The sequence below is a fragment of the Macaca thibetana genome, chromosome 11, assembly GCF_024542745.1.
Source record: "Macaca thibetana thibetana isolate TM-01 chromosome 11, ASM2454274v1, whole genome shotgun sequence".
NCBI classification, from domain to species: Eukaryota; Metazoa; Chordata; class Mammalia; order Primates; family Cercopithecidae; genus Macaca; species Macaca thibetana.
Window position 1 is genome coordinate 86197158 of NC_065588.1, and position 19577 is coordinate 86216734.

General features: G+C 35.9%; 1 protein-coding gene and 1 long non-coding RNA gene across 2 annotated transcripts in view; one reads left to right on the forward strand and one right to left on the reverse strand.

Annotated features, from left to right (window-relative positions):
• Positions 1 to 1415: 1415 nt before the first annotated feature.
• On the reverse strand, positions 1416 to 1885 carry LOC126931646 (bromodomain and WD repeat-containing protein 1-like). The gene is made up of 2 exons (XM_050750014.1): positions 1822 to 1885; positions 1416 to 1777 (listed from the first exon to the last, which is right to left on the reverse strand). Exons 1-2 carry the CDS (start codon positions 1883 to 1885, stop codon positions 1416 to 1418), a joined length of 426 nt encoding a protein of 141 aa, XP_050605971.1.
• Positions 1886 to 3035: 1150 nt separating this feature from the next.
• The window catches only part of LOC126930110 (uncharacterized), a 153131-nt gene continuing 136589 nt past the window's right edge, over positions 3036 to 19577 (forward strand). Inside the window, exon 1 of the long non-coding RNA XR_007717454.1 lies at positions 3036 to 3134. This is a non-coding gene — a long non-coding RNA (uncharacterized LOC126930110). The remainder of the gene's footprint in view (positions 3135 to 19577) is intronic.

The window sequence follows — 19577 nt, forward strand, 5'->3', positions numbered from 1 at the left end:
CTTTCCCTTTGTTTTAAGATCACAGAAAGTCCTCTACTGAAGAGCACATGTGTAGGATCTGTGAATCTGAACACTAATTCAAAGTCCATCCCTCCTTGACCTACCAGCAAATGCACTAAGAAAATAAAAAGTCTGTTCTCCTCTATAGGAGATAGCGGCAGAACATAGGTTATAAGCAGTCACCCTGTGAGAAATTAGTTTCTTCACAACTCAGAGGAGAGAGGGAAGGCATCATACTAAACCTCTATTGAGCCTCGGGTGCCCCAAACTAACAGGCATATTGCATTTTACATGGATGGATTCATTACCACAATCATGACCAAAGAGCGGTTACAAGGCATCCTCTTGTGGTACTAGTACAAAACAAATAGAAAATATGGCCTTTACCCTGGAGCAGCTTGCTGAAGTGTCTTCTAAGGTCTGCCACCTCTAAATCATGGCTCATCACAAAACAAAGACATGGAACTTGACACGAGCAAAGAAAACAAAGGAAAACAGGCCACTAAATAACTACCATATAACCAGCTAAAATAGAATAATTACAAAGTGAATAGGGACACAGAAGAGGAATAATATAAACAGTTTCCTGATTAGTGCCACAGTGTGGCATGACTAGGGCACTAAGAAACAACTAAAGCTAACAAACCAGTCTGGCACAGAACCAAGAGGGACGGTTGTTCTTTCCCAGTTAACCTTAATACTGGTGGTGCATCTAAGAGACAGCGTTGCATCAGCAATAGCTCATAATAATAAAAACAAAATCATGGAATGAACTTGATGTATGCTGAGGATCAGAAAAACCAACAGTATTTGGCTATTAGCAGTTTAGTCACATGTACACAAAGATTATATCACATACAAACACTTAGTCCAAGTCATATATCACCAAGCTAACAGAAAAAGAATAGCAATTCCAAACATTTTGCTAGCACATAACTTTGCAAAAAATGAAATTAGGGAAAAAAAGAACCATGCAATTTTACATTTTTTGATGCTTGTTTTCAAGCTGCTACCAAATTTAGAAAAATCACTTCCCTTTATAACAAAGGGCTTTCAGAATCTAAATATCAAATGAAATTCTAGCATTTAAAGAGTTTATTAGACACATACAATTACATCAATGAAATTATGTGTGAGCTACAAAATGGAAAATTAGGAACTCACGTTGATAAAACCTCAAACACATCTCAGAATAAATTCAAGCTTTTTAGCTTAGCATCTATATCAACTTTTTAATGCATAAGGACCCATTTTAAACACTTAGGTAATAAAATTCAATGTTCTATGCTAAATGCAGAGAATTTTATAGTCCACAGCATGATTTATAGTTACATTATCACCTTTCTTCCACAATGCTTACATTACTTCACAATTATAATAATTATTAAGCTATTGATATGAAGCAGAGCACTTCCTCAAATTAAGGTACCTTTCGCTGTACGTAGCAAAGACTGCCTTCCTGCGGTAAGTAAAGAAGTGACTCTTGAAATACTGGGTGGAATTTCTTTATCCAACATAGCACCGATGCGCCGGCAATACAACAGATGATCAGGAGCCACATGCTTATTGGACGAGACCAGTTCCTCGTAGCTCGTGTTGTGCGCATTGCCCTCCCAGTCCAACCTCTTCGGCAACAATTGGTACTGCTCCAACTCATGCACGAGTACCTGGGCCGCTCTCCAACACAGACCAGCCGAGAGGTACCGCGCGATGAGGAAGTACAGCTCCAACTCCATGAGACGCACTGGGCCTCTGGTGGACGAGGCCTCCGCGGTGGCTGGCGTGTGGCGGGAGGCGGGAGCGAGCGTGTTAGCCAAGCACGTGGGCCGCGCCGAGGCCTGACCGGCCGGCGTCCCTTCTCCTCAGGCACGTACTCCACCGCCATCATGCCGTGCACGCAGCCCTAGTTCTTTTTTTTTTTTTTCGCATTAGAATCAACTGGGACGCTTTTATTTTTCTCCCAGATTTATTGAGGTATACTTAACAAATATAAAATGTAAAATTGTATATATTTTTTAAAATCAGTATTTTCTTAAAAATTCAACGTTATATCCCTGAAACAAGAACTATCTCGGTCATCTTTGTGCTGTCTCCTCAGCCCCTAAGTAGTTTCTGCTCATTCTTATCTCCACTATCACGATCATATGTCCTCTAATGTTTTTAAATCATCATTGTCCTCATCCACTATTTCAGTATCAGTAGTACAGCTTCTATATGAAAGGTAGGACAAGTGCTTGATTCTTTCTCATTATTTATCATCTTCACTGCCTTTTAGCTGATTTATTCTGGCAGAGTTCCGACTTCTACCGTTCTTTTGCCCTTCCAATTTATATTACATGTAGCTATCAGATTAGTCTTTTCAATGCGCAGGTCTGACCAATTGCTATTACCCAATTATATTCAAAGTGGTCAAGACATTCCTTATAACCAAATGTGACTCTACCTTTCATCTGTATTTCCAAAGTACTTTTAAATTACACTTCTAAAGATAACTTAAAATTATTGCTGCAATATAGATTAGGCTATATATGATTAGTGGACCATATTTTAGAATGAGAGCCAAAATTCTAGTGGCCACAGACTACAAAACCAGTTAAATAACACTTCTTATGCAAATCTTAACAAGGTTTATTTCTTTCTGGGCTTACCATGGTAATCATTTATGCTTGGTGAGAATGCAGTTTGTTAATGAATGGACTCGAGCATTTTAACAGCCTAGATAAATCAATTTTTATTCAGATGGTGTTACTTTCCGAGAGTTATTTGCAACACAAACAACAAAACATGTCATAATAAATAAAACAATACATCATTAAGTTTTTGGTGGAAAAATCTGTTCAGGTTTTTTTCTTACAACAGTAATGCTTGTTATAAAAGTCTAATAATGTAGAAATGTGGAAGGTCAAATGTGAAAGTCTCCCTTCACGAATCTCACAGCCGACTATTAATAATTAGATTTGTATCCTTTAACATTTTTTTCTATGTACATACAGGCATTTGAAATAAAAGAGCCCTTCATGTTATTTCTGTTACAGAACCAGGAAGATCCTGATAAAGACACTGCACTCCACCCAGATTCCCTTGGAGTCTATGCGCTGTTTCTGGGCTCATCCTCCAGCCTCAGTGTGTTTGCTGTAAGTCTGTCTGTCCTTGGGCTCCTGGAAGAGTTTTGCAGTGCATAGGGGATGGAAGTACTTGGGAATTGATGTCCCACTACATCAGTCTGTAGTTAATGACTGGTGCATGAAGAATTCACCTCCAGAGCTCTTCTGGGATTTGGCTGAGGCTGGAACTTTGCCTCAAATTGCACCCTTGTTTGATTTCCTCTTCACTGTCCCATTGGCCCTCCTCTCTACAAGTGTCTTTGCAGCACTTTCTTCCTATCACCTGCATATAAATCCTTGTCTCAGGGTCTGCTGGTGGGGAACTCAGCACAGGGAAAGTATGCAAAGAACTGAACAAAACTGACATACTTAAGGGAGAATTTGTGACTCTGTTTCAGCTTGTCTTCAACTAAATGACCTCAGGCCTTACACAGGGGCATTGAAATTTCCCTCTTAGAAATGCAGTTACACATTTAAGACCTTTAAAGTTATAAAAAGAGATTTTAAATAGTGACAATTAAGACTCAACACCAAACATAGTGTATAGTTTTATAACTGTTCTCTGGCTAAAGAAACAAATAAAACCACTTCTCATTATCAAGATCCTCCAACTACTTGCAATGCAGGAGGAGGCAACTTTATAACACAAAGCAGTGGGAAAAAATTATTTAAAAGTGATAGCGTATAATTAGATTCACATGACTTATGTTGTGGACATTTAGAAAAGTGGATAAGAATTCTGAAGTTACCAGGAAATGCTTCACTGCAAAGTTGAAATTGAAATTGAGTCCAGAAAGCTGTGTAGCATCTAGATAATGGAAAGTCAGACATTCTGAATACTTGGTGTACTTTGGGGAAAGAAGGTGGCGTTAGGGGGAATTCTTTGACTAAAGCAAAAGATATGGGTTCAGGAATTATGTTCTAATGAGTGTTATCTGGTTGGATAGGCAAGGTAGGGTCAGATAATGAATGGACCATCTCAGATGCTGGGCTAAAAAGTTTGGGCTTGATTAGAAAGGCTACAGTGAAAAAGCATACATGTTCAAGCAAATGGTGTGTTGAGGTTCTGTAAAGACTTACTTAGCTTTAGTGTCAGAGAATTAATTGTGACAGACAGAGAGAGGCTGAAAATTTGTTGGAAACTGCAAGTCTGTACAAGAATAAAACTCTAAATTTGAGGGAATGGCAGTGTAGAAATGAACACTAGCGATCATAACAAGAAAAGATGGTACTGATTATTAGGGGAGGAGTAAAGAAAAGACTCGAAGATAGGTCTAAGGTTTAAGCTTGAGTGATTTGGAAATGTAATGGAAAGCAATGAAGCTGAACTTAAAGCAAGAAAGGTTTATTCAGGTGGGAATGTGCCTTAGTTTGAATTTTGGCCCCTATAGAATTAAAACAGGATGTTCTGGTGGAAACATCCTGGAAATATGGAACAAACCTGACTGAGAAATTAGTGTTAGAGTTACAAAGTTTGGATTGGTAGACATGAGAACTTAAGCAATGGAAATAGATGCATTCTTAAGAATGGAAATATGGAGAGAAAATAACTGGAAATGGGAAATTAAGACCACTCGAGTTATGTTGAAAGATTTCATTACATCTGAATGGAAATTGGAGGATGTATGCTAGTTTACCCAAAAGGCAGCCTGTTTGGTTAATTTAACACTATATTAAACTAGGAAAGATAACCTCTTTCTCCATGGATCCTCCATTGAGCTTTGGTTCATTAGAATTCCCTCATTCCCTCTTTGGGAAAGTGGAATGGGAAAGTCAAGGGTACGGGGTGGGGGGGAGAATAGATGACATCTCCTGGATTTTCTCCTCCTATTCCTCCCCATCCCCACACTCTATTTTCTGCATACTTAGATTTGGGGTAAATTCTCATTGTATTTCTATGTCAAGACCTGAATCCCTCTGGATGGGGTAGTATATTATGTCAGTGGACAGTTAAACTCACCATCTTTTTTATTTCTTTTTGTTTTTTTAATCTAATGACTGAACACAGCACCCCTCTTTCTGTTTCAAAAGATCTAGTCAGGACTAATGAGAAAAATTTGAGAGGGCCCACGGGATGCATATCTATAGATATCTCACACCACACGCAGGCAGCTTATTGTCTTTAGTTCCAGTAAAAATAGCCCATTGGGAACCAATTCAAAATCTGTGGAATCTGGTGTTAATGTGAAGTGACTCTTGCTCTTGCAAAGAAACCCGCTTTAGAACTCCTCTCTAGAACTCAGATATTTTACGAACGGTGATGAGGATAATGAAGCTAATAATTATAAATAATAGTCCTATGTGTTAGAAATTGTCTCCTTGATGATATAGTTGTTCCCCTACTCTTCTCCCACATTTTAATTAGAACATGCTACTGTTTTAGATTGAGAAGAGGCAGTAGTCTGATAAGACAACACATATTGGCACTGTCCCCATTTCATACCCTCTTGGTTACAGCCACCATGCCACTGGCCTTCTTCCGTTTCAAACTAGATTAATTTTCAAGAGGACAATTTCCTAGGTAGCTCTTGGATCCAAAAATAAACTGGCAACTGGTAAAATTCTTGTTGTAACTTCCATTGCAATTTCAGCATAATTCTCAAAAAAGGTTGTGTCACTTGAGAGAATACAGTGACCCACAGGGAAATTTCAAAAATTTAGACCACTCTGATATAACAAAGCCTTTTCAACCGTGCAATCAATGGCCATTTAAAAAGAACAAGTGCACAATTTAGGTTGTCACTCAAGGACTAAAATACTAAGGAGATGATTTTAGATCTGTAATGTCTTCCTATAAAGTTATATAATAATAACTTAAAAAGAATAAGCAGAGTGTACTTTTTTATTTCTCTTGGGGAAGAACATAATGCATCAAGAATTACAGTTATTGGTAAAGTAATAATAAACAGAATAATAAACAGAAAAGGTTTAGCATATAGAGTAACATTTACATTTGTCTCTTTTATTCAAATATCCTCTATTGACAAAGACATTTTTGGTTATGAAGGGGAAGGGAGAGTTAGGGGGAAGCAGAAAGAGCTTGAGATTACTGTCAGTTCTGAATTCAAATTCCCACTTGGCCACTTTCTGGTTTTGTGGCCTTGAATAAAATATTTACTCCAGTTTTTATTCCTTTTATTTCTTGATCTAATAAAATGAGGACCAATAATGATTGCTTAACAAGGTTTGTGCAGATTAACTAAGTGTACTTGGTGCATAGTAGGTGCCTAGTAAAAAGAGAATATCCCTTTACTTGCAGATGTGAAAGTTCATATGACATAATTGTATGACTTCTTTTAATAATTCCCCATTTCAAAATCTCAACTAGTGAAAACATCCAAGGATAAAAGAGCTAAGGAATCAACATTTGCTTATTTTGTACCTGTAATATCACACAACAAATATGCACTGATTTTTGGTGAGTGATCTTCAAAAAGAAAAACGAAAAAGTGTAAACTAGTAAAAAGTCTCACTATATCTGCTACTTAGTATTCAAACTCGGTTTTGAGTTATCTAAGCTACTATAGAAAATGTTCTGAAATTTAGGATTTTTGTAAGAGCCACACAAATTCCTTTTGTGGTTTAAGTGGGTCCTCCCAGTTTTCATTGTAAGATTGAAACTCAGGTACTGAGGCTGCCTGGTCCTATACCTATACCTAACCTACATTATTATTATTCTGTTGTTGGGAGAGTGATTTAGGAATATAAAATGTAATTGAAAAAGCATTGTTTTCTAGTCAAGGTATCCAAATGCATTTCTTGCTTTGTTACTAACTAAATTATGTAAATGATCTTTACTTCTTTGGGCCTAAATTCCTTGTTGATTCTATATTAGCAGTTCTCAGATGCTGGTCTCAGGACTTGAACTTCATTAGAATTACCAGGGATATATCTTTAAAATCACATTCCTGAACCTTCCTTCCACCTTCTGAATCGCTAGGAATGGGGTCAGGAATCTAGGGTTAGCAAGCTCTGTAGGTGCTTCTGGGTAGTAACTGGGTTTAGAAACCAGTGAAGTCTTTCCAAATCTTCCTTGCCTGCGGATTTGAAGTCTCTTTCAGGTTTTTTACTTTCAACTAGGCTTTTAAGTACTATGGAGGTGGTTGCTCTCCCAGCCTTCAAGTGACAATCTGGACTATAGGAAAAGCTTAATAAAAAACAATTTTGTGAATCAAGTAATTTGATTTCCTCGTTGGCATTGAATTCTCTCCTTGGGTGGCCTCCAACTTTCTCAGCTATCAGTTCTTCCTCAGTTGTTAAGAGAAACAAATTAGCTTTAAAGAGTTGTTGCTTGAAGTTTTCCCAAATACATAATTATTAAAAGCATATGGCTTTTAATTTAAAGTTATGGCAGTATTCATAACTGATTATATTACTCCTAATGATATAGTGCCTTGACTTGATTTAGCCCTTGTTCCGATTACATATACTTGTGAAAAATTGCTTTTCAATTGCCTTTGCTTGGAAATGATGTGTTTAATTGATTTTTGGGAACAGATTCTACCCTATTAATCTTTGACATGCTATGGTATTAACTTTTTTAAGCTCTCAAAAGAATAGCTTAAAAAATAAGCTCTTAGAATATTTAGGGAGCATACAAAATTATAAGGAGAAGGCTGGGGTGGTTGCTCACGCCTGTAATCCCAGCAGTTTGGGAGGCCAAGTTGGGTGGATCACGAGGTCAGGAGGTGAAGACTGGCCTGACCAAGATGGTGAAACCCCGTCTCTACTAAAAACTACAAAAATTAGCCGGATATGGTGGCAGGTGCCTGTAATCCCAGCTACTTGGGAGGCTGAGGCAGGAGAATTGCTTGAACCCCAGTGGCAAGGTTGCAGCCAGTCGAGATTGCACCACTGCACTCCAACCTGGGCGACAGAGTCAGACTCCGTATCCAAAAAAAAAAAAAAAAAAAATATATATATATATATATATATATAGAGAGAGAGAGAGAGAGAGAGAGAGAGAGAGAGAAACTGAAATTACCAATAATTTCATTATTTAGAAACAGCATGCAATATTTCAGCATATTTTTTCTAGTTATACACACACAAAAACAACAAATATTTGGGATGTTTTCCAAATGTGTAATTTTAATCCTCCTTTTTCCACTTAACGTTTTATACTGAACATTTTCCTATGTTATTTTTCTTCAAAACAGTTTTAATGATTATATACTATTTCTATAATATGAGTAGACCATAATCATGCAATCACCTTCTCATTTTTATATGTAGATGGTTTTTAACTTACTTCTCTTATAATAATGCTATAATGGACATTTCTAGAAATGATTCTTATCTGAATTTCTTACTATTTCCTTGGCATTTTCTTCTAAACAAGAATTACTGCAACAATCTGAATTTTTGAAGGTTCTTAATATGTATTACAAATTATTTTTCAGAAAATTAAAAAAAATCAATAACAGGACTGAATGAGAATGTCCATTTTTCATAATACTATTTTTAATAGTTACTGTCATTGAAAATAGTCTTTGCTAATTGAAATTCTTGTTGTTCATAGCTTTCTTTTCTTTAAACATTAGTGAAGTTGAAGAGTTTCCTTGAGTCAATTATATGTCTTATACTGTAAATTGTCTTATAGTCTTTTTCCATCTTTTCCTATTAGATGGTTAAAGCTTTTAGGTATTGATTTATATGTGTTTTCTATGTATTAATTATATAATATATTTTTTTTTTCTTTTGTCAGAGTCTCACTCTGTTGCCCAGGCTGGAGTGCAGTGGAGTGATCTTGCCTCACTGCAACCTCCGCCTCCTAGGCCCAAGCGATTCTCCTGCCTCAGCCTCCCGGGAAGCTGTGATTACAGGTGCCTGCCACCAAGCCTGGCTAATTTTTGTATTTTTAGTAGAGACGGGGTTTCACCATGTTGGCCAGGCTGGTCTCGAACTCCTGATCTCAGGTGATCTGCCCACCTCGGCCTCCCAAAGTACTGGGATTATAGGCTTGAGCCACCGCACCTGGTCTGTATCGTCCTTTAATGTGATATGGTCGGCAAATATTTTCTAGTTGGCTAGTAGATTTTTAATTTATTTGTGATGATGACAATATTTAATGGTATTAGGAATATTATGTTATTATACTATAGTCTACTATACATGAAGACTTATCTATGAAAAAAAAAGGTGGAAAATCCAGATAGTAGAGATGTTTAGTACATTTTAAATTTGTTTGCGTTATTCACATGGCTTGACTTTTTACAAACATATGTCTCCTAGAGCTAAAAGAGTCCTCATAGATTGTCTCACTTCCTCTTTCCTGGTAAGCAGATAACCATGAAGTAAGAGCATGTCGCGTCTTTGCATGTCAAGCATTATTTTGTGTTTCACTTTTGTAGGGGAAGAAAAAGATACATTATGTCATTCTTCTGATTATGAATTTAATTAAAATCCTGATTCCTGGATGGTATCGTGGGCCTATTGAATGAGAATCTCTGGAACTAGAACTTGAAATCTGCATTTTAACAAATGAGTCTGGTGATTTTTAGCATTCTAACATTGGAGAACTACTGGTGATGGAGAGTTCAGATGACCAATGGTGAATTTTATCTCACATTACTAGCTTCTTCAGTTTTCTTCCCCTCAGTGCTCAGGTAATCAAGTTTCACAATATTAGGTTGTACTCTTTATATATTGGTTCAGAAAGGTTTTTAAGTGTGTGCTTTGAATCTGAAGCTGCATGGAAACTCATTCAAGGCAGGAGTTGTAACACCTGGTTTTCTCCTTAGACAACTTTGCATAGTGCTACCAAGTTATTGACTCATAGAGATTCAAAGTACCAAAGAAATTGAGATACTTAATATTTTAAAAATTTAAACCTATTCTCTGTATGAGAAAATGAAGGTAGAGTTTTAAAGTCTTTCAAAGTTTGTCAGGTTGCATGGTTTTTGATTTATTTTTTTTTGAGGTTCTGAATGGTGAACCTTGACTGATACTACTACAGTGATATTTTTAAAAGTATTTTTATAAGACGTTTTAGGGGTGTCCCTTTTGTAAGAAAGAGACATAAGATAGTAAATTAGAATTTTTTAAAATTTAATCCAAGAATTTGAGAACAGTACCTATTCACAAAGAATCAAAAAATAGCTTGATTTAATCTGCAGTGTGTCTATCTCTGTGCTTAAAACTGTGGATCTATTTCAAAGGAATGGAACACGATCCTTGTCCTTGAAGAACTTACTGTATTTTACTAGCACTTAAGTTTTGGCATTGTTCTACATGTTATTTCATATAATTTTACTCTCTATAATTATATTTCTGGAGCATTTGCATTGCTCTCATCTGCTTTAATAATGCTATTGCTGATTTATATTCATATATAATATCATGTTCTTTTCAAAGCGTATTTATGTATATGGTTCTAGGAGAGCCTCAAGAACGTAGTATAATATTAATAGATTTTTTTTTTTAGTGTTTGATGCTTGTGTGGCTCTGAGCTTCACATGAATCCCATCACTGAATTATCACAACAATGCTATAGAGTAGGCTGTGTTATTGTCATCTCCTATTTACCAGGTGTGAAAACAGCTGAACAAAGCTATTTCAAGAGCTACAGTCTGACTCAAGAGCATACGGTTCGCCTTAACAGCCCCCAGTCTAAACCATTAAACACACTCCCTCCTCAGCATAGGCAGTTGTAAAAACAATTGGACAGATAGTCAAATTCTTGTCTACTTATATTGCTCAGATAGAGTGGGGCATATTTGCTGAACTTGCTCTGCAGTACTCAGTAGAATATTTTCTGTGGGTTAATATAATCCTTGGATAATAGTCAAATGGTGATCAGAACCCCACCCCTGCCCATGATCTCTCCCAAGCCAGGCAATGTATTTTTATTCAGTTACTTTTTTAAATCTGAAGTCACCAAATAGCGTATCTACTAAATGTAAAGCAAAAAAGCAAAAACTATAAAGCAAAAAAAAAAAAAAAAAAGAGATTCCAATATACATATTCAAAATCAGATCAAGTAGAAAAAACAAAAGTAATGACACAGAAGAAATAAATATTATAATCAATAAAATTGACTACTAGCCAAATACAGAATTTTTCATCCTTCAAACAGATACTACTGTTTTTTAAATATCTCTGGAATATTCACAAAAATTGATCATGTTCATAGCCAAACAAAAACAAACACAAAAAATCTTAAAAACAAAAGTGGAGATTTTACAATCCATGTTCTCAAATAGCTATGTAACTCAAAACTCATGAAACATAGTAAAACTGAGGAAACATTATACTTAGATGCAATTTATAGCTATATGTGGCATCATTATTAAGAGATAGGTAAAAATAAGGGTTCTTTGTACTCATCCTAAGAAATTTAAGGACCCATAAGGCCGGGCGTGGTGGCTCACACCTGTAATCCCAGCACTCTGGAAGGCCAAGGCAGATGGATCACCTGAGGTCGGGAGCTCGAGACCAGCCTGGCCAACATGGTGAAACCCCATCTCTACAAAAAAAAAATGTATATACAAAAATTAGCCAGGCATGATGGCACACGCCTGTAATCCCAGCTACTCGAGAGGCTGAGACAGGAGAATTGCTTGAACCCAGGAGGCAGAGGTTGCAGTGAGCCAAGATTGTGCCACTGTACTCCAGCCTGGGCGACAGAATGAGACTCTGTCTCAAAAAAAAAAAAAAAAAAAAAAAGAAATTGAAGGACCCATAATATAAATCGGAATGTATTAATAAATATAAAATCAAAAACTCATGAACAAGACAATAAATGGAAAATCCAGAAAGACTAAATAAACCTGGAACCTGATTATTTGGTAAGACCATAAAATAGATAAATCTCTCATAAGCCTGGTTAAAGGAAAAACAAAAAAGATGCAAAATAAATAATAAAAGATTAGAAAAAAGAGAAAAATGACAATAACAGATATGGAAGATAGTAAAAGTCATGAGAAAAACTTCATGAAACTCGATTGTAACACAATTGGTAACAGAAAATGAATATTATATAAATGTAGTTCACTCAAATTGATCTAAAAGAACACCTTTAGTTTACTAAATGCTATACAAAATACTGAAAAATTAATAAAAATAAACCATTAAAGAAATTAATAGGACCAGATGTCTTTGTGGTTGAGTTTGATCAAATCCTTAGAGATCATGTAAGCTAAGTAAACCTCATAAAAAGCCAGCATAATCTTAATGCTTAGTAAGGGTAGTGCTGATAAAACACTACAGTCCAACTTCCTGTGAACATAGTGGCAAAAATTCAAATTCAAATATAATGAAATGGAACCCAGCATTGTATCAAAAAATGGAAACTATAATATACTGTCACTAAGTAGGATTAATTCCAGGAATGCAAGAATGTTTGAAAATCAAGGCAATTATTAGCATGATTTTATATGTTGCAAGAGAAAAATCATGTTTCATCAATAAAGACAAGATTCTTAGAAGGAATTTGTTAAAAATCTTCAGGCATTCCTAACAAAAACTATGTAAAATAGGAAAAATGAAAACATTCCTTATCTATGATTAAAACCTACCAAAAACCAACAGCAAACAATTAAAATCGTTTGTGCTAATCATTCCATAATATAAAAAGAAGACAGCAATATTTACCTTCAATAAGAAAGTAAAATAATTGGTATAAATTTGGAAAAGAGATAAAATGACATCGTATTGCAGATAATATACTTCTGTATTAGAAAACCTAAAAAAAAATTCCACTATTATGAATTAGAAGAAGAAAATTTGGTAAGTTGACTGGGCATGTAATATTTCAAAGAACCTAAGATATTATATATTTTAAGATATCTGTTACTTTATGAACCACCAAGAAGGAAAAAACAAGTCAGATTTAAGGTGTCATTATTATAGAATATGTCCCATTTTCAAAGATGTTAAAAATGTGTGTTTCAGAATTGATGATATAAGAGATATTTAAAAAGCAATAGTTTTTTGTGTGTGTGTGTGTGTGACAATAACCACTTATTTGCTAAAAAAAAAAAAAGCTATGAAATACTTAGGATTAAATTCGTCAGGAGATATATAGGACCTACATGAAAAAACCCATACATTTTCATATAAATAGATAAAACTCCCTAACCAAATAGATCAAGATGCCATACTTTAGATGAGAACAGTTAAAATTGTAAAAACATCCATGTGCTCAAAATTAATACACAAATTCAACACAATGCTAATTAAAAACCTGGAGTGTACTCAGGGGGGAAATTTGACAAGATGATTTAAAAAATCATATTGAAGAATAAATATTCAGTATCACTGATAAAATTTAAAAAACAAGAATAGTGAGGAGGGATTATGCATAATAGATAATAAACCATTCTATAAAATTACCATAAACCAAATGGGGAAGCAACTGGCATGGAAATTGACAAACTGATTAGGGGCAGGAAAAAAAAATCGTATTTTAAAATTCAATGGGAAAAGACTGTTCATAAATGATGCTGGTAAAAACTGGCTTTCTACCTGAAAATAAAATAAATAAAATAAAATAAAATAAAATAAAAAAAATAAAATAAAATAAAGCCCTTACCTTTGGCCCTGTCAATTCTGGGCCAAGTAGTAGATTAAATCACTACTTGTAAAAAATAGAATAAGAAAATTCAGGGGGCGATATGTAAAAACCAACAGTTGAGAAAATATTTGCAACACAAATGGCAGTCAAAGTGTTATTACCTGTAATATACAATGAGAGCTTGCAAATTGATAACAATAAGACAAGCATACCACAGAAAAAGGAATGAAAAATTTGAAAAGTTAATTCATAGAGAAATAAGCCGAGATGAACAATAAACAAGTAAAAAGCTGTTCAAATTTTTTACTAGTTAGGAAAATACAGACGAAAGGGAAAACGAAACCATTCTTTTTACACATCAGTTTGAAAAATGTTAAAGGAAGATTTATACCAACTGTAGGTGGACATTTGTGAAAAAGAATATTCACATGCATTGTTCGAAGAATGTACTTTTTGAGAAACAACCTGGCAATATTTTTAAAAAAATATATTCACATCATTTGATTCAGCAGTTCTATTCCTATGATTCTGCACCATAGAAATAAAAGTGCTAGCATATAAAGGGTGTTTATTTCATCTCTGTTTCTAGCAGCACAACACTGAAAAATAAAGTGAATAACCATTAATAGAAGAATGGGTGAATAAACTGTGGTATATTTGTAACACAGAGCATTATAAATCTACTAAAAGAATAAGTTAGACCTGTATCATCTAACTTGAATGGATATTCTGTACTGTTCAGTGAAAAAAAGCAAGATATAATTCTTGCATATAATATCATTTTGGTAAAACAAATAATGACAATGATCCCTTTACCCCGCATGTGTCTATGGGTATGGAAAAATGTGAAACTGTATGTTTAACATTTGTTATTTAGATGAGAAGTGAAAAGGGGAAGAAGGAAAAGAGAGGGAGAAGCAGGAAAGAAAGCAATATATAAAGAGTCAACTTTGAGCAAGAACATGAGGAAAAAAAGGAAAACAACAATAGCAAAGAAACAAAAATTTCTAATAGCTTGGAATTAAATTCCCTGATAGAAGAAGATACCATTATAGGATTGGAATAGACCTAGATTCACATACACAGAAGAGAATTTAGGAAACTACCAGAACTTCCATTTAGCTATGTTAGTTAAGAGTTAAATCTAATTTCCATAGCAGAAATTTGGACTAATTTTAGAATCCACACTGCAATCTTTACTTTCAATTTTATATATTTGGATAATGTTTTGGAGGTCTCAAATAATTAATAATAAAAAAAAGATAATTTTTAAATTTACCTAAAATCCAAAGTCTGTATTTATCTGGTAAGATGAAATAAATGATCGGAAGAATATTTTTCTCTCACCATTTTAATATTTACATCATGGTGTATCATTTTTTATTTTGTAAATTTCTGGTGTTCTTCAGAAATCAGAGTGAATATAATTTGCTACTGTTTTTCACCATGTGCCTTGCACATAGTAGGAATTAAATAAATAATTTGTTGAACAGGATTGAATTCCACTTTTTTTTTTTCAAAAGTGCTTTCCAGCTGAGATAAATCACCAAAGGCTGACCAACAAGAATTCCTAATACTAGAGGACCTAACATTCCTTCTGATGCAGGAGACAGACTTTTATTTCAGCGCCAAAAGGATCTACAAAACGCAGCCCATCAGTCACAATGAATTACAATTTCACCTTCACTCAAGTATGTGCTTGAACAGTAACAGGTGATTAAACCTATCACAGTATTACCTTGCAGACTGGAGGCACTCACCACATTCTCATGGTTTCTAAGGCAACTGATTAAGGAATCTAAGAACCGAGGCCTCATTTAGGCTAATGCCCTTGGAAAGGCAGAATTTCTTTTCCAGTAGGCTGTACTGGAAGACAAGGCTTATTTGTTTTAATGTTTTCCATTTCTCTGAATTTCACAACACAAGGTGCTCAGATACCTTTTGGTAGAGCCTACTGGAAAATGTTACCAGTATAAAAATAAAGAGCTCGGTTTTGCCAATCCAAAAAACACTTGGTGTGATTACTGGTAAATAGGAGGCAACTCAATGAGGACTCTGTTTTCCTTTTAGCCTCACTTTTTATTTACTTCTTTGCAACACAAACTGTAAACGGTAACATTGATGATGTTCGGCCAACACCTCAGTGAAGGACTCTCTTTAATAAAACGCGTGGTGTTGGATGGGTCCAATACAGACAGGCTTTTCATGCAGTTCTGCTGTTCAGGCTTGACACCCACTGTGATGAACTGCTGTTGAGATAAATTCAGTGGTTCTTTGGAATAAAGCGGGTCAGGGCTTGCTTCCAATGGGAAGTGAAGTAGATTTTTTTTTTCTTTTAAACAGCTAGTCTGAGATCCAACCAGCAAGTTGTTCACATACTTCTACAGTACTCCCAGTCTCGGCCACAGCCTTGCTTTCTCTTTATGGACTCATTACCCAAATCTCTGAAATGAAGTGATTTTTTTTTTTTCATTAACTGGCTGAAGCATAACACGAGCATTTCACTACCCACTACCACATAAAAGTTACTACCTTTGTTCTTTTCTCTGGCAGAAGGAATGTTAAGTCTTAGCTATCAGCTATGAAACACAATTCTTGCTGCTCTTTTATGCAAGAATAATGTTGATCACATTTCCACACATTTTTGGGGCAATGATGGTGGTTATGACTCTCAAGGTCCTGAGATAACTTCACAATGGCAATACATTCACACATCTTATGGAATGACTTTTCATGCAAGGCTCACACTAGAATGTAAAGTCTGAGGTTTTACCTGTTTGACTTACTAATATATTCTTGTGTCTTCTACAGTATTTAGGAAGTACTATAGAAGGCAGGGCCCTGATACCGTTTATTGAATGAATGAATGAATGAGTGGTCCTATTCTGGGCCATAGTAACGGTAGCATTCCACGCCAACTGGGAGTGATGAGGACTTGGAACTATGCCACCCGCCAAAGCAGAAATTGTAGGACAAGGCCTGGCTTGAATGCTCTGGGGGAATGTCCATTTTGACAGGAAGAACACATGATTTAGTTGTGTAGATGGATATGAAAAGTGATAGTAATGACAATAAGTTGCTATATACTTTTTGCGCAGTAGGATTAATCTGCACAAAATCTTACAAACTAGATGGTAGTATCTCCATTTTACAATGTGACAAAATGAGTCCCTGGAGGTTTAATTAGTTTCCTAATATGTAAGTAGTAAATGGTAGAGTTGAGATGAAAAATACTGACTGATTTTAAAGTTCATGCTCTTTTGATAAATGTGTGTGGTTAATAGGCATTGGATGTGGGCACATAGTAGGAGGAGGTAGGGGAGCCCAGTGACTAGTTATCCTCAGAGTATGTAAGTCAGAGGCCAGGGAGTTCAGGAATCTAGGTAGGCCCATAATCTAATCCTTCAAGACATGGAGAGTCTTTTGAGCAGGTAACAGGGACCCAGTTACTTGGCTGGAAATTTTGGTGAAGAGGCAGGAGGATCTGGTAAGAGGAAGGAGGGACCCTCAGAAAAATTGGGAAATTGGACAGGCCACAGTAATTCAAATTACTACAAATTTAGCAGCTTGAAAAAACACCCACAGTTCTGGAGGTCAGAAGTCCATGCAAGGTCTGCTGAGTCCTCTCCCTAGGATCTCACAAGGCCTAAAATATTGATTACGCTGGTCTCTTCGTGGGAGCTCTGGGGAAGAGTGTACCTCCAGGCTTATTCACCTTGGTGGTGGGATCCAGGTCTTGTGCTTGTATGACTGCAGTTCCTATTTTCTTGCTGGTTGTTATCTGGGGACCAACCTCAGCTCCTTGAGTCTGTGTTCAGGTCCTGCCCTGTGGTTTCCTCTACTCAGCAATGGGAAAATGCAAACCTCCTTTGCATCAGATTCTTCTCACATTTTGAATCTGTCTGGATTTCTCTTCTGCTACTGGCTGGATTTAAAAGGGCTCATGTGATTAGAATAAGTTCACTTGAATAATCTCTCTGTTTCAAAGTAACTGATTACTACCCATTAATTGCATTTTGAAATCACTTTTTTTTTTTTTTCATGTAAAGTAACACAATCAGGGACATGATACATCATCATCTTCACAGTCCTGGGGAGTAGGGACTGTGGCCTCTGGAGTGGGGACATATTAGAATTCAGCCTAGAAGGCAAGGCAACTATCAGGATTTGAGAAAAGGCAAAAATGGGGATTCTGAGTTCCGGTGTGCTGAACTATTTAAACTTCTTTTGCTTTAGGTCAATAAGATCAAACTATGGACATAGGGTGGCTGCAGCCAAATCACTAATCTTGACCCATCGTGAGCCTCGGCTCACTGGCAAGGTGACTTAGGAGAGTGAGGAGAAAGTTGCCCAAGCTTTTACCCATGTGGAACACATTCACTTCTGACATCCTTTACGAATAGTATGAGAGATGTTTGACTACTTCCTGACATTGAGAATTTTGTGGCTGGAATGGAGGTGTGTGATAATGATGAGGAAATCTAATCATTTCTGGCCTTCTCTAAAACCTGTACTTGTTCATGGGGAAAAAAAAAAAATATATGTGTTTTTGCCCAAAGGCCTATTCGCCTGTTCCCAGTTGTCATTTTAGTGTTAGGAAGTAGGCAGGGGACTCTTGCCTGCAGAGTGACTTTATAACAGCCCTCACCTAACCATCAGCTCCACAGCTAGACATCCTGACACTGTGGAATGGTAATTTATGAGGCCTTTGCTATTTTTATTTCTTTATGTGGCAGGGAAGAAAACTCCTTTTTTTTTTTTTTTTTTTTTTTTTTTTCAGAATAAATTCCCTTCCTTTAGGCAGAGAACTTTTGCCAAAGGCAACAACTAAAAATAAAATCTTCCTTTCATGTCTGTATTTCTGGGCCTCCTCAATCAGAAAATTCTACAGGGACAGGGAAGTAAATGATAATCCTAGAGTATTTTAGAATCATTGAATTCCCCAGCTGGTTCAGAAACTGCATCATATTAAGTGCCTAGCTTACCTATTTGTAATATAAGGCTTAAAAAGCAGTCTGAATGAGACAATTTAGTATTCTTGACAATATTAAATGTCAGCATCAACTGTTGGGAAAAATTCAGATTTCTTTCCTCCCACCTTCAAAATACGCTTTATTTTATTTTATTTTATTTATTTTATTTATTTTTTGTTGTTGTTGTTTCTTTTGAGAAGACTTAAGTTCTGCATTTTTACTCATAATCAAATAGGATAGATTTGGCTAGCCAGTTCCTCAGAATAACTGCTAGACTCTTCAAACAAGCAGCTGTCCCCAATTAACCTGTAAGGCATGTCAGATGCAAGGCCTGGTTCTCCAGGCAGACAGGCAGCTAATGGGGACAGTTCTTCACACACTCCATTTGCATATCTGGCAGTCAGAATATACATTGCTTTTCTCTTGGCTCTGTTATTTAATTTCCACCGGTGAACTAATGAGGATTAAAAAAAAATTTTTTTCCTTATTTTTATTTTTCAAAACCATGTTGATAAGAAACAAGCAACAATGCCCACATTGAGAGTAATGCTTTTTGCCATTTTAATATTTTATCTTTAGAGGAACACCGCAAGGCAATATCTTGGAAAGGCATTCCTGGCACAATTTCTCCTATGAGGCCTTGGTCGTCCCAAACATGTCACTTTGTAATAAACTTTTAGGCACCAAATTGTCCCATAAGATATGTGAAGCTTATAGCTTTCTAAACAGAAAGCTAACAGATGAGATGAGTATAATTCAGCGCTTTAATTTGTAGATACCAGTAGTACAATTATTGTATTTGAAATAGGTGGGTGTTACAGCTTTTAATTCTGTGCTTTGTTTTGTTTTGCTTTTAATAGATTAGAGAGTTACTTTGTCCCTGATAGCCCACCTTTGGAATGTTTGGCCACCTTCGTTGCGGTCAGTGACTGAGGTGCCTGCCAACTGGCCCCTTCAGGTGTCAGGACTGGACTCTGGGAAGGC